Genomic DNA, 14342 nt, shown 5'->3' on the forward strand with positions numbered 1-14342 from the left:
AGAAATAGATCATGAATCTTTTTAGTAATTTGATTGATTAATTTAATAATCTCTGTTTTGTTGTTGTTTGTATTTTGCAAAAGCGTCCTTATGTGCCTAAAAGATGCCTAAAAAGGTATTATTTATTATTATTATTATTATTATTATGCAAACCTTAAATTGTTCATAATGGCATTCTTCTGTGAAACACAAATGAATTTATCTAAATTTCAAAAATAATTTCTTGCACGTATATGGATGTCACGCTCCAAAAGCACAATACTACTACTACTACTACTACTAATAATAATAATAATAAATATTATTTTGTCACCTGCATATTGCTCATAGCCACATTGGTCTTCTATAAAACATAAAAACAAATCAGCTAAATATTACATTTAGATTTATGCTCGACTCTCTTTGTCATCAATCAAATAGAAGGGTTAATAAAATACGAGTAAAAAAGTCAAATGAGTAAAAAAACATAATTGATGCTAAACTTTTTCTAACCCTACCACACATACAAAGTTCCTACTATTCTGCTTTATTATTGTTGCAAATATAAGTTATGATGATCTGAGCAGCTTTGTATTAAAGCATCCACAAAATGCATAAATGTAAATGTAATAAATGAACAATCAAAACAAGAACACCACAATGTCAAGAAGCCATTATCAGAACTGCTGACTCTCTGTGTTCTCCAAGCCATCAACTATTGCGATCTCGAGTCATTACGCCTTTACTTATGCAAGGTTTAATTACAAGACCATGACCCTCCTTCTGTTGTCCCCGATAACATCAGCGGCGTGTCGAGAACGGTCACGTGATCAAACACGCCGGGGCTCTGGAGTCAATTAGTCAAAAGAACAAAAAAGTCACGAAAGTAGCAAGAAAAGACAAATAGAAGACAAACCCTAAATAAACAGCGACTTGACTGGGGGAAAAAAACAGATGCAAGCGGAAACAACGCAAAAGTGGCTGCAAGTTCATTAATTAGAATTTCAAATCGGACAAACTTGAGATGACAGCAGTACGCTTGTCAAATCAGATTATGGCCTAGCGGAGCGGAGAACCTCCTGGTGCTCGGAGCCAAACGCAGGAACAGCTCATCACAAACAGCTTCCTGCGGACTGTCTGTGTGTGTGTATGTGTGATTATTGCAGCATGTAAGTTGTGTTCATCGCCTCTGATTACTGTGGCCCGCCTTTTTCCCGCCTGTCCGCTCCGAGATGTCACTCTCCGTCTAAATGAGAAGTGACAATTAAAACATTCTCTTAAGGCGCTCCGACCGTGATGTGCGGGCGAGGCCGGGTGAGGTGAGAGGTTACAGAAACTGTCTGATATGGCTCCTGGGCTTGGCTTAGGGGATAAAGCGACGATGGCTCTCCTCCGGCTCAGCACCAGTGGGTAAGACAGACGAACACAGTCTATTAGGGCATCAGAGGGCGAGGAAGGAAGAAAGAAGGCTGGAAAAGTCTTTGAGGGAAAGAGAGAGAATATTACGACTGGATTGAGAATGTGCCGCATCAGACCTCACCATGGGGTAAATAGAGTGATAATGCGAGAAAACAAATATCAAAAGCTTTGGATAAACCAGTCTTTCACAAGCAGGGCTGAATTGTAAAACGACAGTGTTTTGGGGGTCTTTAAACCAAATTAGTGACATTTGTGCAATGATATGGTACAGCGTAGAATATACAGTACATCACATCAAGGGTAGTGATCTCACAGCTTGAGGCTCATGCGTGAAGACCATGAGCAAAACCAGACTACTTTTAATAGAGATCTATGGGTTTACAATATGAGTGTTTGCTACTACTGAATGTTGAGACACCATATAGTTGTGAAGCAAAACCATGCTAAAGATAAAAGAAAGCTTGTGGGGGGTTATGGTTATTTGACTCCATGTGAGGGACACTACACAAGGGTACAGATGAGAGAGAGACAGAGAGAGAGGATGTTTGGGCACAATACCAGGTCAGTAAGCAGACAGCTGCAGCACTGAGGGAGACGGAGCCAAACTAGCCTGGCCTCAATAAGGGCACAAAGATCCAAGACCCCCACCCTACAGAGACCAAAGTTTAGGAGCACAGCCAATGAGAAATGGCCATTAGAAATTTCACATTTGCCCAAACTCTTTAAAGTAGAACAGAGGTCATCGGTGTGACGGGATGAGAACAAAAATGAAGCTTTGGGGCAGACATACAGTACTGTATAAAGTCTGTAGTATACAGTGGATTCAAAATGTGTTTGTGAAACTTAAGTCATACAGTATAAACTTTATTACCTGAGCTATAAAAGAAGTTCAAACATTTCTCCAATAACTTCACATTGCTTAACGATGTTTTTTAATTACATTAAACCAATTGGTCTCAAGATCATTTTTAGTAGATGTATGAAGTTCATACACTTGCCTTAGAAAAGTAACTACAGGTTTAGTTCATCATTTTAACTATAGACCGTGCACTAAATTTGCTAAAAAGTGTCTTAATAATTTCATTTGAATTTTAATCAATACATATTTTGTTTCGCAAACCTCTTTTCATAAAACGTTTTGCTTGAAAATGCACGTGTGCTCTCTTTCTTTCTAACAAATGCCACTTGATTTGATATTTAATTATATAAGAAAGTCATTCATGCAGTTTTAACGGTGTCTTAAACGTCAAAATAATTTAGGGCGCCGCTGTACGGAGACAACAAACCCTCTTGACGTCCGTCGCCCGGAAGGAGCGACGCGGGTTTCTGGACGCGATCCACGTTACATTGTTTAAACCGAGATTTACAGGAACGTTTAGATGGCGAGTGCCCGCTGTCTTGGCGCTGTCAAGCGTTTGCGGTTTTAATCTGATCTATTATGCTGATGAGTTTGACTGCGTTCCAAAACCTTCGGTGGCTTCGCGCTCGCACAGCGAGCTGGCAGCCATTTCCGTCACCTGTGCTGGTGAACGCACCGACACTTTGTCACTTAGTCACACCTGAGCCGAGTCCAAAAGCGGGTTGTTCACACCAATTCTGGTGTGTGTCCTCTCCTCGAGCTTGCCAGTTGAGAACTTTTGTCTCTGTAAATTTAAGCAAGGGGGGGGGGTGTAATTCTCTTCCTTCCTGGGATCTTTCGTGTGTGTGTGTGTTTGGAAGAGAGGCATGAATGAATTAATGATGTCTAAAGTAAGTAGGGCATGTTATAATGATGAATGTGTGTAAAGCGTGTTCATAGGACAGTGGAGCAGGAAGTGAATGTGAGATAGAGTTCAGCTCCATCCCCGCAGCTTCTAAACTCTAAGAGATGCTCTCCAACAAACCCTCTCATACATCATTACAATCCACAGTCCCAACACTCCTCCCCGATCTCTACCTGGTCTCGCTCGTGCTTATAGCACAGACACACACTTAGGGGCTGTGTCCAGCGAGGCGCTTTTACGCCAGGAGCTCGGCTGAAAACGCCCCCTGCAGGCGCAGAATTCTGCCCCAAGACGAGCATTTTTCAACTCTGGGTGCCCGGTCGAATGCCGGCGCTGAGCATGTGACAAACACATAGCGCAGGCGCTGAGCATGTGACAAGCGCTGAGGGCAGAAAAAAACACCAGCTGCTTGCGTTTTCAAAAAATGCTGCGTTTCCATTGGAAACAATTGAAAAAACATGCCGTACGCCAGCAGAAACGCTTCGGTGGACACAGCCCCTTACTGTAACACACATTGTAGCACACTTCCGACAAGATGCTTTAGGAATGTTAAAGGGGTCAGTTCACATAAAAATGCAAATTCTGTCATAATTTTCTCACCCTCGAGTTGTATATAAATTTATTTGTTGTGATGAACACAGAAAGATATTTGGAAGAATGCTTGTAACCAAACAGTTCTTGGACACCACTGACTACCGTAGTAGAAAAAATGACAACGGTCAAAAGTGCCCCAGAACTGGGGCCGGTTGCATAAACTGCTTAGTCTAGTCTTATGCTGGGCCACACCAAAAGATTTTTCTAAATCATATAAGAGTTTTAAACGGTGAGAGACCACAAACATGAGGAGAAAAAATCCTAGATTAAATCATTTGGCTCCTATAATGTGTGGTGCGCTGTGATGTGACAAAGCACACCACACACCAACAGATTTTCAAACAGAGTCCTGACTGTGAACACAGGAAATCTCGCAAATTCTCTCGAGATTTCAGAATAAGTTATTTATTATTTCACTGTAAGCTTTGTTTATTATATATGTGTTAAATATAAACAAATGTGTACGTATAACCTTTTATGTCATTTTAAAAATATTATTCATCGTTGAGAAATTGCTCAAGCAGCGTCGTCTAAAGCATTTAAGGTGGCACAGCACTAGATATAATTTTATTGCAACTCAAATATTGTTGTATTTATGTCTTGGTGGCATAGAACGGTTTGGTTTTCTGTCCAATACAAAAAGTATTACAACTACATTTACATTTACATTTAGGCATTTAGCATACGCTTTTATCCAAAGCGACTTACAAATGAGGTAGACAATGAAAGCAATTGGCACAACATAAGGACACCAAAAAGCATAAGCACAGTAAAACTGGTCTCATATAGCCTACCACAGTATTTTTTTTAGAAAGAGTAGAAACGAGATAGAAGTCACCTAATAAACAACTATTTACCAAATAAATAAAGAAGTATGAGTTTATTTGCAAAAACAGATAACTTTCAAAATTATTTTCAAAAATCATGTTTTAGTGTGTTATGTGTTTTGTTGTGTTAGTTAGCTGTTTTTTGTATTACTTAATCAAAACAAGTCTAATGCAGTGTGATTGTTATTAATTTGAATGCACAAAAAACATAATTTACCCTTTTTTGCAAAAATCTGTTCACATACTGTATATTAATGTACAGTAAAGCATAGAATGAGCTACCTCACAATCTTCTCTCTATAACACAGTTAGAAAGACGAAATATCCAATGACAAATCTGCAAACTGAACAACAGGAAAAATCTAAACAAAACATCCCCCATCTACGACAGCCATGGAGACAAATCCAATTATTTGTGTCTCATGTTGCAAATTTGTTCTAATGGCCGTAATAGGAAAATAAATAAGCGCCGGCAGAAGGAAACAAAGGGAATGTGATTTCTAATTAACATGAAAGAGAGACTAAGAGACGTGTTAGTAAACCCATCTTTCATCCTTCTCTTCTCCTCAAACCCGACACATTTGTTTGCGTCCAAATGTTGTCTTATAGAACGAAGTTCGTTTTCCGTTTCGCAGGCAAATTAAACGTCAACAGATTTAACGTCCGCCCCAGTCTCCCTTTTTTCTTGGGCGTTTTGTCGATTTTGTTGTTCATTAAGTGTTTTTTCCTTTCGCACTGCTTGCACTCAAGCGGTTTTATTTGTCACATCTTTGAAGATCACAAAAGCCTGGGACAATAATTAGGTTTTGTGTAATTACAAACTGAGCATAATGAGAGAGTTGAAAGGAAATGTCTGGCCCTATCTGCTCGCCGCCTCTCTCTGGATAGCCATTAATCCCACATTAGCCCTGCGCTGTCACTTTAAAAACAGTTTCGAGAAAGACGATGATCAGATGACCCCGACCGGGTCATGCACAAACGCCCGAGTTTGATATTGGGCCACAAAGTTCAGAAAACTGCCAGCAACGGCCCATAAACAACAGAGATAAAGAGAAATAAAGAACAATCACACCAGCCAACACAAAGTGAGTGAGGAGATATGTAAATGGCCCCTTACCATATCAAACATATAAGGATGGGTCAAGCCATTCTGCCAGTTCCATAAAAGCAATGCATACACGCAAGCAGTCTGCCATTAGACATTAAACAACAATGTTAATGAAAGACAAAGTCATTCATGCGAGCTAAAAGTATGACGTGCTTCTGCATTGGACTGACGTTTTAACAAAGAACCACAAGGGCTCGAAATTCACATAAGCCCAGACCAAGAATATCTGGTTTGCTCTAAAACACTTTTAATTTAGGTAAACCTACTGTAAGAGTTAAGGAAGCTGTGTTTTTTAGTGAATCTGTCAAAAACAACCGTTTCAATGACTATTATAACTTACCTGATTTGGGGCTTTAAATACACCTCATGCTGTGTGTCAATGAGGGTGTGACAAATTCAATGCAGCACCCGAAGGGTTTTGCACCTGAACCACTTCTTTAGCAGCTCGACAGAAAAATGGTAAAAATAGTAAAAAAAAAAAAGAGGGACACAGATTATATTTTAATAAAGGATAAGAAAGCTGTTTGATAGATAGATAGTATTACAAATAGTTAATATTCTTAGCATTTCAAAATATGAGAGAGAATACAGAGAACAGTATGGAAATTACGAAAAAGGACAATGACACAACATCATATTTACAAACAACAGCAACGATCCAATAAATGTAACAATGTTATTGTCTGTCTGTATAACAAGTGACTGCATTATAAATGACAATGTCACGCTACTGTTTTAGTGTTTGGATAGACATGTGGTGTGCGAGCACACAAATTAAACTCCAGATGGTAAGAACAGACCTGTACAGCGTAATGCAGTGAAGAACAGCCTGGCTGTATGGACAGGTTCCCAAAATGCTGGATGTGCGGCTTCTGCCAGCTTTTCTCAAGACTCCTTTCAATGGTCAGTCAAAACTGAAATATACGCAAATATAAGAAACACAAGGAGCTCATTGTCACGATGATACTTTTAGGAGACTGACAAAAGTTTACTAATATCATGACAGTAGGGTGTACCCACCTGCGGAATTACTGTGTAGGCCTACAACATCTTCAGGGACCACTACATGTGTTTCTGAACAAAACTTAACTCAAGCTGCCACTGTAAAGCAAATAAGGACATAGACTGAACAACACAATTTCAAGTAATAATAACACTAAACTAGTATATGTGATTTTATTTTGACATTACAACAATAATGTGTAACATTTACCTTAACCATTAATGTCCGAGGGATAAGAAAGGTTTAAACTTCAAAATAGATGAGGAAAGTAGGTTTACAACTCTACACAATATGTAAATAACACGGAAAAGGAAATTTTTGCAAACCACAGCTACAACAGTAGAAACATTAACGTTACTTCCGTCGTGTCCTCGACTCCTCGCCTCAAGTGACGTTTCGCGCTATGTGCATAATGAACACGATGTCAGTTAGGCTCTTAAAACTACAGAGACATCACATACATCCATAAATAATACGAGAAACACATTTAGAAAAAAACTAAGCAAACACGGTGTTGAACGGAAGTATTCTGAGGTGCACATAAAATATTTTGTGTTGTTTGCATAAGCGAACACAACTCTCGTGCCATCTTGTGTTATTAGGCGTTATTGCACCATCGTTAGGTACCACCAGGAGGTAGTAATAATACGCGTTCATACAGCTTCTTTGCTGAGAAAGGCAACAAAATTCTACTTGTGTCGTGGTGGGGTTTATAATAGGTTTGTTTGCCTGTTTTTTATTGTATTATTTTGTCTTTGGGCTTATTTCCCGAGTTCGTAAGCTTATCAATGAGCTAGCGTGCGCCGTTGCCTTGGTGACAGGACGCTTAGCTGCTGCTACATGAGAGCTCGTGAACATGGTGAGTCGAGCTAACCAATGTTTCTAAACAAATAATCGTGCTACCGAAATCATCGAAATAAACGCATGTTTCTTAAAAATACAAGTCTTTCAGATACGGCTGTCTGTTTAGTGAAACATATTTTCATTGTGCATAATATGTGACCCTGGACAACAAAACCAGTCTTATGGGTCAATTTCTTGAAAATGATATTTTACATAATCTGAAAGCTGAATAAATAAACTTTCTATAGATATATGAGTTGTTAGAATAGGACAATATCTGGCTGAGATACAACCGTTTAAAACTCAGGAATCTGAGAGCGCAAAAAAATCAAAATATTGAGAAAATTGCCTTTGAAGTTGTTAATCAGGGGCACTGTGGCAGACCATCCACTCACAAAAATAAAGTTTTTATATATTTAAGGTAGGAAATTTACAAAATATCTTCATGGAACATGATCTTTACTTAATATCCTAATGATTTTTGGCATAAAAGAAAAATCGATCATTTTGACCCACACAATGTATTTTTGTCTTTTACTAAAAATGTTCCCGTGCTACTTAAGACTGGTTTTGTGATCCAGGGTCACATATGATACATTTAACATTTGCGAAATCAGACCGACCATATGTTTACTTCTCACTTTGTTCTTCAAACTTTTCTTTTAACAGCCACCAAAAGAAAGACAGGTACGTTGTTTGACATTAGTAAAGCCGTTGGTAAAATGAGCAATGGTTAGTTAATAGTCTGAATAAACGGTTCCTAGATAAATGGTTTGCGTTTCTTCTTCACAGTCTGCTAAGAAAGGAGGACGGATCAGCAAGGCAGAGAAAGAGAGACTGCAGAGAGAAGCAGAGGAGCAGAAACAGAGAGAGATAGGTAAACCTGCATGAGAACAAAGAGTATTCATGCATTCATTTATTAAGTTTATCACATCCACAGCCTTACGTACATGTAAGTCAAACAATAAGATTCAGGGTTGATTATGTATTATACAAGATACAGTTTCTAAATGCTCATAAGTCTGCCTGTGTAGAAGAAGCTCGTCTCATTGCTGAACGCGAGGAACAGGAAAGGCTGGAAAGAGAGCGAATCGAGCACGAGAAACAAGAGCTACTTGAGTTAAAGGTGTGCTACCATTTAACATCCAAGCAATACTCCTGCAGGCTTTAGAGCTGTACTGTATTTATCAATTGTTTATGACACATTTAAGTATGATTGATCAATGTCTTAATGTTTGTGCCACAGGACAGGGGACGCAGAGAAGACGAGTTAAATGAACTACGCCATATTTTAGATGAGAATCACACTGCAGTCATCTCATGGGAATCTGAATGCACGGAGAAAGCGAAGGTATTTGTATAGTTTTTAATGACAGTTTCTTCTAGACATTTGAAACACCACCTACTCAAAAAGTGTGTTTACCTGCGTAGATTTATAGTTTGAGTTTTTGGATGATCTATGGTGTTTATAGTGGGATCGCTATATGCGCTGTGATGGCAGTCCAGATCCATCAGTGCAAACAGAAATCAACTCCTTTATCACTTTATGGAGAGAAGACTCAGAAACTCAAATCCCGCAGGTCTTGGAGAAATGTGCTCTGGCTCTTCAGGTGAGGCCAGCACTCTGGATTATACTAGTTTATTATATACGTATAGCTTATTTTCTTCTTATTTCCTTTTGCACAGCTAACAGACGAACTGGACTTTCTTTTGAGTGACAGTCCAGAGCCCTGTGCTGCTCAGCAGTATCGAGAAACACTTCTGACTTTACAGAAACTCATCCACCGTAAACTGGATAAGGCCACAGAGGAGATTCTGAAGGTGAGAGTTTTGCCGTTTCACAACACAGCTCAACTCCATTCTATCGCAGATCCGATACAGCATAATGTTCATGTGTTTGCTTACCATCTAGTGCGCAAAATCTCATATTGACATTGAAACCGGCAACATGCAGACTGTTGTCCAGGATGTAAACATCACTCTCTGTCTGTGGGCAAACTTCATCAAAAAATTAAGGTTTGTCTTTCTTCATGTGCACGTTTTTTTAATAATCCTGACAAAAAAACCACCTCATTTTATTTCTCACATTTTTAGAAACAAAGGTGTTCAGTTCCATGAGGCGGGTCTGGGCTTTGAGCTGCCGAAGCCACTGGCCGTGAGTGGCATCGCCGTCCGGATCCTTCACACACGGTATGACCACCTGTCCCACTATAGTGAGCGAGAACAAATTCAGAATAAGAAGTCAATGATGAGGGGAGCTGGGACAGCTCCGATCGAAATCCCTATAGCAGAACAGGTCGACAACATAGAGGAAGATGAAGCAGCAAACCCAAAGCAGGTGGAGGAGGAACAGAAATCGGTCAGACCGGAGAGCAGGAAGGTAATGATTAAAAATGATCAAGTGCTTGTTTTATCCTTCGATTTGTTGCCATGTGAACATAACAGTGTTTGTGTTTGTTCGTCAAGAGTGCTGCGAGTGTGAACTCGTATAAGGAGGGAAGAAAGAGCTCTTCAATAAAGCTGTTAGGAGGAGAAAGTGGTCAGACGGAGACCACGGCAGAGGAACTCACCACAGCAGTTGCAGCTGGTTGGATGTCACCTTTACCTCATCCACTACTTTCTGATCTTCATGTTATTTCTTCCTGTAACCAAACAGAATGAAATGTTAACAAAATGAACGTGACCTCTAATGGTGTATTGCTTCATTCTCTCTAGATCAAAATGGCTCCACCCCATCACCACCCAAACCTGTGATTGACAACTCTGAAGTGCATATAGTGGACCTGCAGCAATACACACCCCTGGGCGGAGTCTTCTACTTTGATGTTTTCCAAATACCACCCCAGTCTCATATAGTGAAGGGTTGGGAAATGAGAGAGGTGAATCATAAGATGTAATCTTTAATATAGCTTAGATATAGACGATTTCATCTTAACATAAACAAACGTTACTGCGCATGCGCACTTTTGTGACCCCCCCAACTTAACTTCCGGTACACATTCACAAACAATAGAGTGCCTGTACATTATTTCTGATAACAATCAAATGAAACCGAGAAGAACCGTTACTTGGCTAAACTCGCCTCCAATATTTTGAATTTAGACTGCGATACCAAGCTCAACCGCTAGATGTCATTGTGCCTTACGGTTTGTTTAAATGCGACAAAACTACAGGACCCTTTCAACAAATTGTCTATTTGATCAAATTAACATCGAACAAAATTCAACAAATCGTTTATTTAATACAACTATTATACAGTAAAATAATAATTCCAAATAATATTAACAGAATTAAATTAAATATAGTTATATTATTAGACACTAGCCAAACACAAACCGGAATTTAACTGCGGGTCAGGCGCGCGCGCATCCGATGAAACGGTCTATAAGAGACAAAATAATGTGAATTAACTGTGTATTTATTTACAGTTGTTGGAGACGGGTCTCCAGATCTTCCCTTACCCAGAGCTGTCTCGTGTTCAAAGTTCTACCTCGGTTAGGCTGGATGAAAACGGTGCCGTTGCCTTCCTACCGGTAGGGGTCACTGTAACGCTACCTGACTCGCTAATGTTCCTGGAGGAGCCTCAGGTGGCACGTTGGGATCCTATCGGTGATGATATACAGTTTACACAGTACTGTATACATACTTCGTTCTTCTAAGCACTGTGTAGCAGAATAAAAAGTTGCCACACTTTCTGCTCCTTTAAACCCTTTCGTATTGGTCACTGCAGGTCAACACTGGAGAACAGATTGCATCTCCGAGACGTTTTATGACGCAGAGGCCCGCAGCATCTCCTTTCAGATGAACGCATTCTACACCTTCACGTTACTGCAGGAGTCTTACGCTAACATGCCGTTTCAGTCATGGGAACTGAGGCCGCTGGGGAAAGACTCGGCACTGTTCACCATCACTGGAGCTCTTATTGAAATCAACATTACTGTCGAGGCAAGACATAGATCCCTAACATTACTTTTGAATGTAAATAAGACCAATATAATCCCTTCAATAAAGGTCTTTTAGTTATTTATATCACATGCCAAGCTTTAGGGATGGATTTGAATTAAAACAACCTGGAACTAATGGCAGCATTTCACAATTCACAGTCATCAAGTGTACAATGATTAACTAAATGACACACAAAACGAACTAAGCGGCTGTTTAGGGCCTCGCCGCCACTAGGGGGCCCCAAAGAGCACATGAAATTACAGCTATTTTGTGATGCATTCACGACACACATCTATTTTCTCACGTAGGGCCGTACCGTACCCACAATTTTTGTGTTACGTGTAAAAATGTGTGAAATTACTTACTAAACGCTACATTGCAATATCAAAATAAGTGAGGTGACCAATCAAATGAAGGTTAAGAATAATTGTGCATATTGTAGCTACATCAATGTAATGGTTATCAAGTAAATACATAAAATAAAAGAGATTAAATCATCCTCAAGGGCTGTGTGGCTTAAAAAGGGGGTTTATTGGTTGTGGTTAAATAAAAATGATTTTTAATATGAAATCTTTGCAAATAGTTCAATGCATTGAACAATAAATTCCACAACCTCTTTATGGTCTATGCTCAAAATGTAAAGGGACAGTTCACCTAAAATTAGAAGTAATGAAATTAGGAAATGTTTTGACAATCACAATACATTTGTAATGCAAGGATTATGAGTTTTTGTTTTTATGACATTCCTACATCACAAACACATCTATAACTAATAGAATTGGGTGTGATAGGTGTGCATGCAAATAATCAAACATTGATAATAGTCGATTGTATTGGGGGCAAAGAGGGACCCCCAAATAAAATTCTGCTTAGGGCCCCGTAAAGGCTTGGGCCGGCCCTGCACGTGCATATGAATATAAATTTACATTTGACTGTTTTTACAAGAAACATCAACAAAACGGTTTGTCTTTTAGGGTAAGGAGTGCATGCTTCACGTGGAGAACGCAAAGGAACTGGATCATCTGTTGGGCAAATGGATGAGTCCATCAGCACTGCAGAAAGCCATGAAAGGAGCCGGCATCAATATATTTGTGAATGAGTATTCGGACCAGTATGTCAGCATCAACTCAAAGGTAATGTCGGAACTAGCTTTACTTTGACTTTTTTATACAGCAACGTATAAAACTAAATTAAATGGTTATAAACGCTTGTTTCTGATAACGTGACTATATTTCTGGTAATTATCATTTTTGTCTCTTCATTTTTCATCTCTAGGACCCATTAATAGAACACACAGTGTATGAACAAATGGCCCTAATGTGCCCAGCTGTGGCTTTTTCCTGGAGCCGCTGGAACTCCCAATGTGGACAAGAGCATCTTGTTCTTCAGGTACTGTACGTAATGCACTCTTATACAGACAACTTATCCAATAGACAACTTAATCATATCTATAGGCTGTATTCTTGGTAGGCAGGTACCTTTAATATTTAACATCCTCTGAAAGGCATGTGAGCAGTTGGAGGCGGGGCCTGTGGCAGAGGAAGCGTGGTCTCTATATCTGCTGGGTGCTCAAAGGAGTCAGCGTCTGAAGATGAAGGAGCACAATGAAAGTTTCTCTCCTGAGATGGCCGAGGGCAGCGAGTTCCACTCCACATTTCTGCACATGCTCAGACAGGACACGAGTATTGAAGGCCAAGAGAAAATGCGGCAATCTCACTATCTTTACACAGATGCTGTACAGAGGCTCCTGTGTGCAACACGCGTTCTTACATACTCCTGAAAAGAGAAGGCACAGAGATCCAGAGACACAAAAAGCATACAAACATGTAGAACATCTACGATAACATTGTCATATACTGCATTTATGATGACACCACAGTAACAAAGTATTTTTTAAAAGAACGTCTGGATTTAACAATTGAGATCTGTGAAACGTATTGACTGCAACTTGAATTCATGGTGTGTACCTGACCAATTCAGCCAGATTTGTCATCATTTAAAATGTAAAGCAAACAAATCTGTAATTAATCTAAAAAAATTAAAAGTAGTTATAACAATAAGCATGAAAAAGTTATTTCAGAGATTTTATGATGATTTTCCAACAATTTTCATTATACGAAATACTTGCCATTGCAGTAATGAGAATGTAATAAGAAACACCATTAAGAAAATTTGGGGACTGGACATGTGTTTGTGCAATTTTATAATTTCTAAGCAAAATATGAATCTCTTGGAGGGCATTAACTTGTTTTTCTGAAGTAAATCGTAACAATAGTAAGATCAGTTTCTTTTATTGTGCAAAGTTTTCTCCCTCTCTTTGAAACATACAAAAGCATGTGATTTCTTAACATTGAACACCAAACCAACAGCTTCAACAGAATAAAAAGTGTTTGTAATAGTTAATGATATCAAAAAAGTACATGGATGTCTACAGCAGTAAAACTGTCAAATAATAAATTAACAAAAAACATTTTTTTAAAATAGCATCTAAATACTCTTTCAAACTGCTCATAAAAATACACTGATCAATTTGAAAAATGAAGGAAATGTCTTTAAAAAAAAGGCAGCCTTTCAAGGCAGCGATTTTTGTGAACAGACTGCAAATTTCACCCCGATGCAAATCATCACTCTGATTGTCCGAGTGTCTCATACAACTAATAGCCAACACGACAACGTACGGCGTACACAGCATTTCTACAAAGCTCCTAGCTGTCCAATATTCCAGCACATCCATCTTAAGACACCCACTTCTCCAGTCACAGGCAGTACCACTGGCACTCAAAATTTGAGGTCTTTCTGAATGTCTCTTATGCAAATCATGACAGCATCCTCCCTAAGACCTTCTGCTGTGGCTTTGTGAA

At 39.2% G+C, this 14342-nt stretch overlaps 1 protein-coding gene across 1 annotated transcript in view; it reads left to right on the forward strand.

Moving 5' to 3' along the window:
• Positions 1-13417, forward strand: part of dnai7 (dynein axonemal intermediate chain 7) — a 28583-nt gene extending 15166 nt beyond the window's left edge. The window contains exons 2-17 of the mRNA XM_057324655.1: positions 7467-7552; positions 8206-8223; positions 8329-8413; positions 8571-8662; positions 8783-8887; positions 9009-9146; positions 9223-9357; positions 9449-9552; positions 9631-9916; positions 10003-10123; positions 10252-10415; positions 10965-11145; positions 11267-11481; positions 12456-12614; positions 12757-12870; positions 12986-13417. Coding sequence (XP_057180638.1) covers positions 7550-7552; positions 8206-8223; positions 8329-8413; positions 8571-8662; positions 8783-8887; positions 9009-9146; positions 9223-9357; positions 9449-9552; positions 9631-9916; positions 10003-10123; positions 10252-10415; positions 10965-11145; positions 11267-11481; positions 12456-12614; positions 12757-12870; positions 12986-13261 — 2196 coding nt within the window. The 5' untranslated portion in view covers positions 7467-7549 and the 3' untranslated portion in view covers positions 13262-13417. The remainder of the gene's footprint in view (positions 1-7466; positions 7553-8205; positions 8224-8328; positions 8414-8570; positions 8663-8782; positions 8888-9008; positions 9147-9222; positions 9358-9448; positions 9553-9630; positions 9917-10002; positions 10124-10251; positions 10416-10964; positions 11146-11266; positions 11482-12455; positions 12615-12756; positions 12871-12985) is intronic.
• Positions 13418-14342: the final 925 nt, after the last annotated feature.

This window comes from Triplophysa rosa, linkage group LG24 (assembly GCF_024868665.1).
Source record: "Triplophysa rosa linkage group LG24, Trosa_1v2, whole genome shotgun sequence".
Lineage (NCBI taxonomy): Eukaryota > Metazoa > Chordata > Actinopteri > Cypriniformes > Nemacheilidae > Triplophysa > Triplophysa rosa.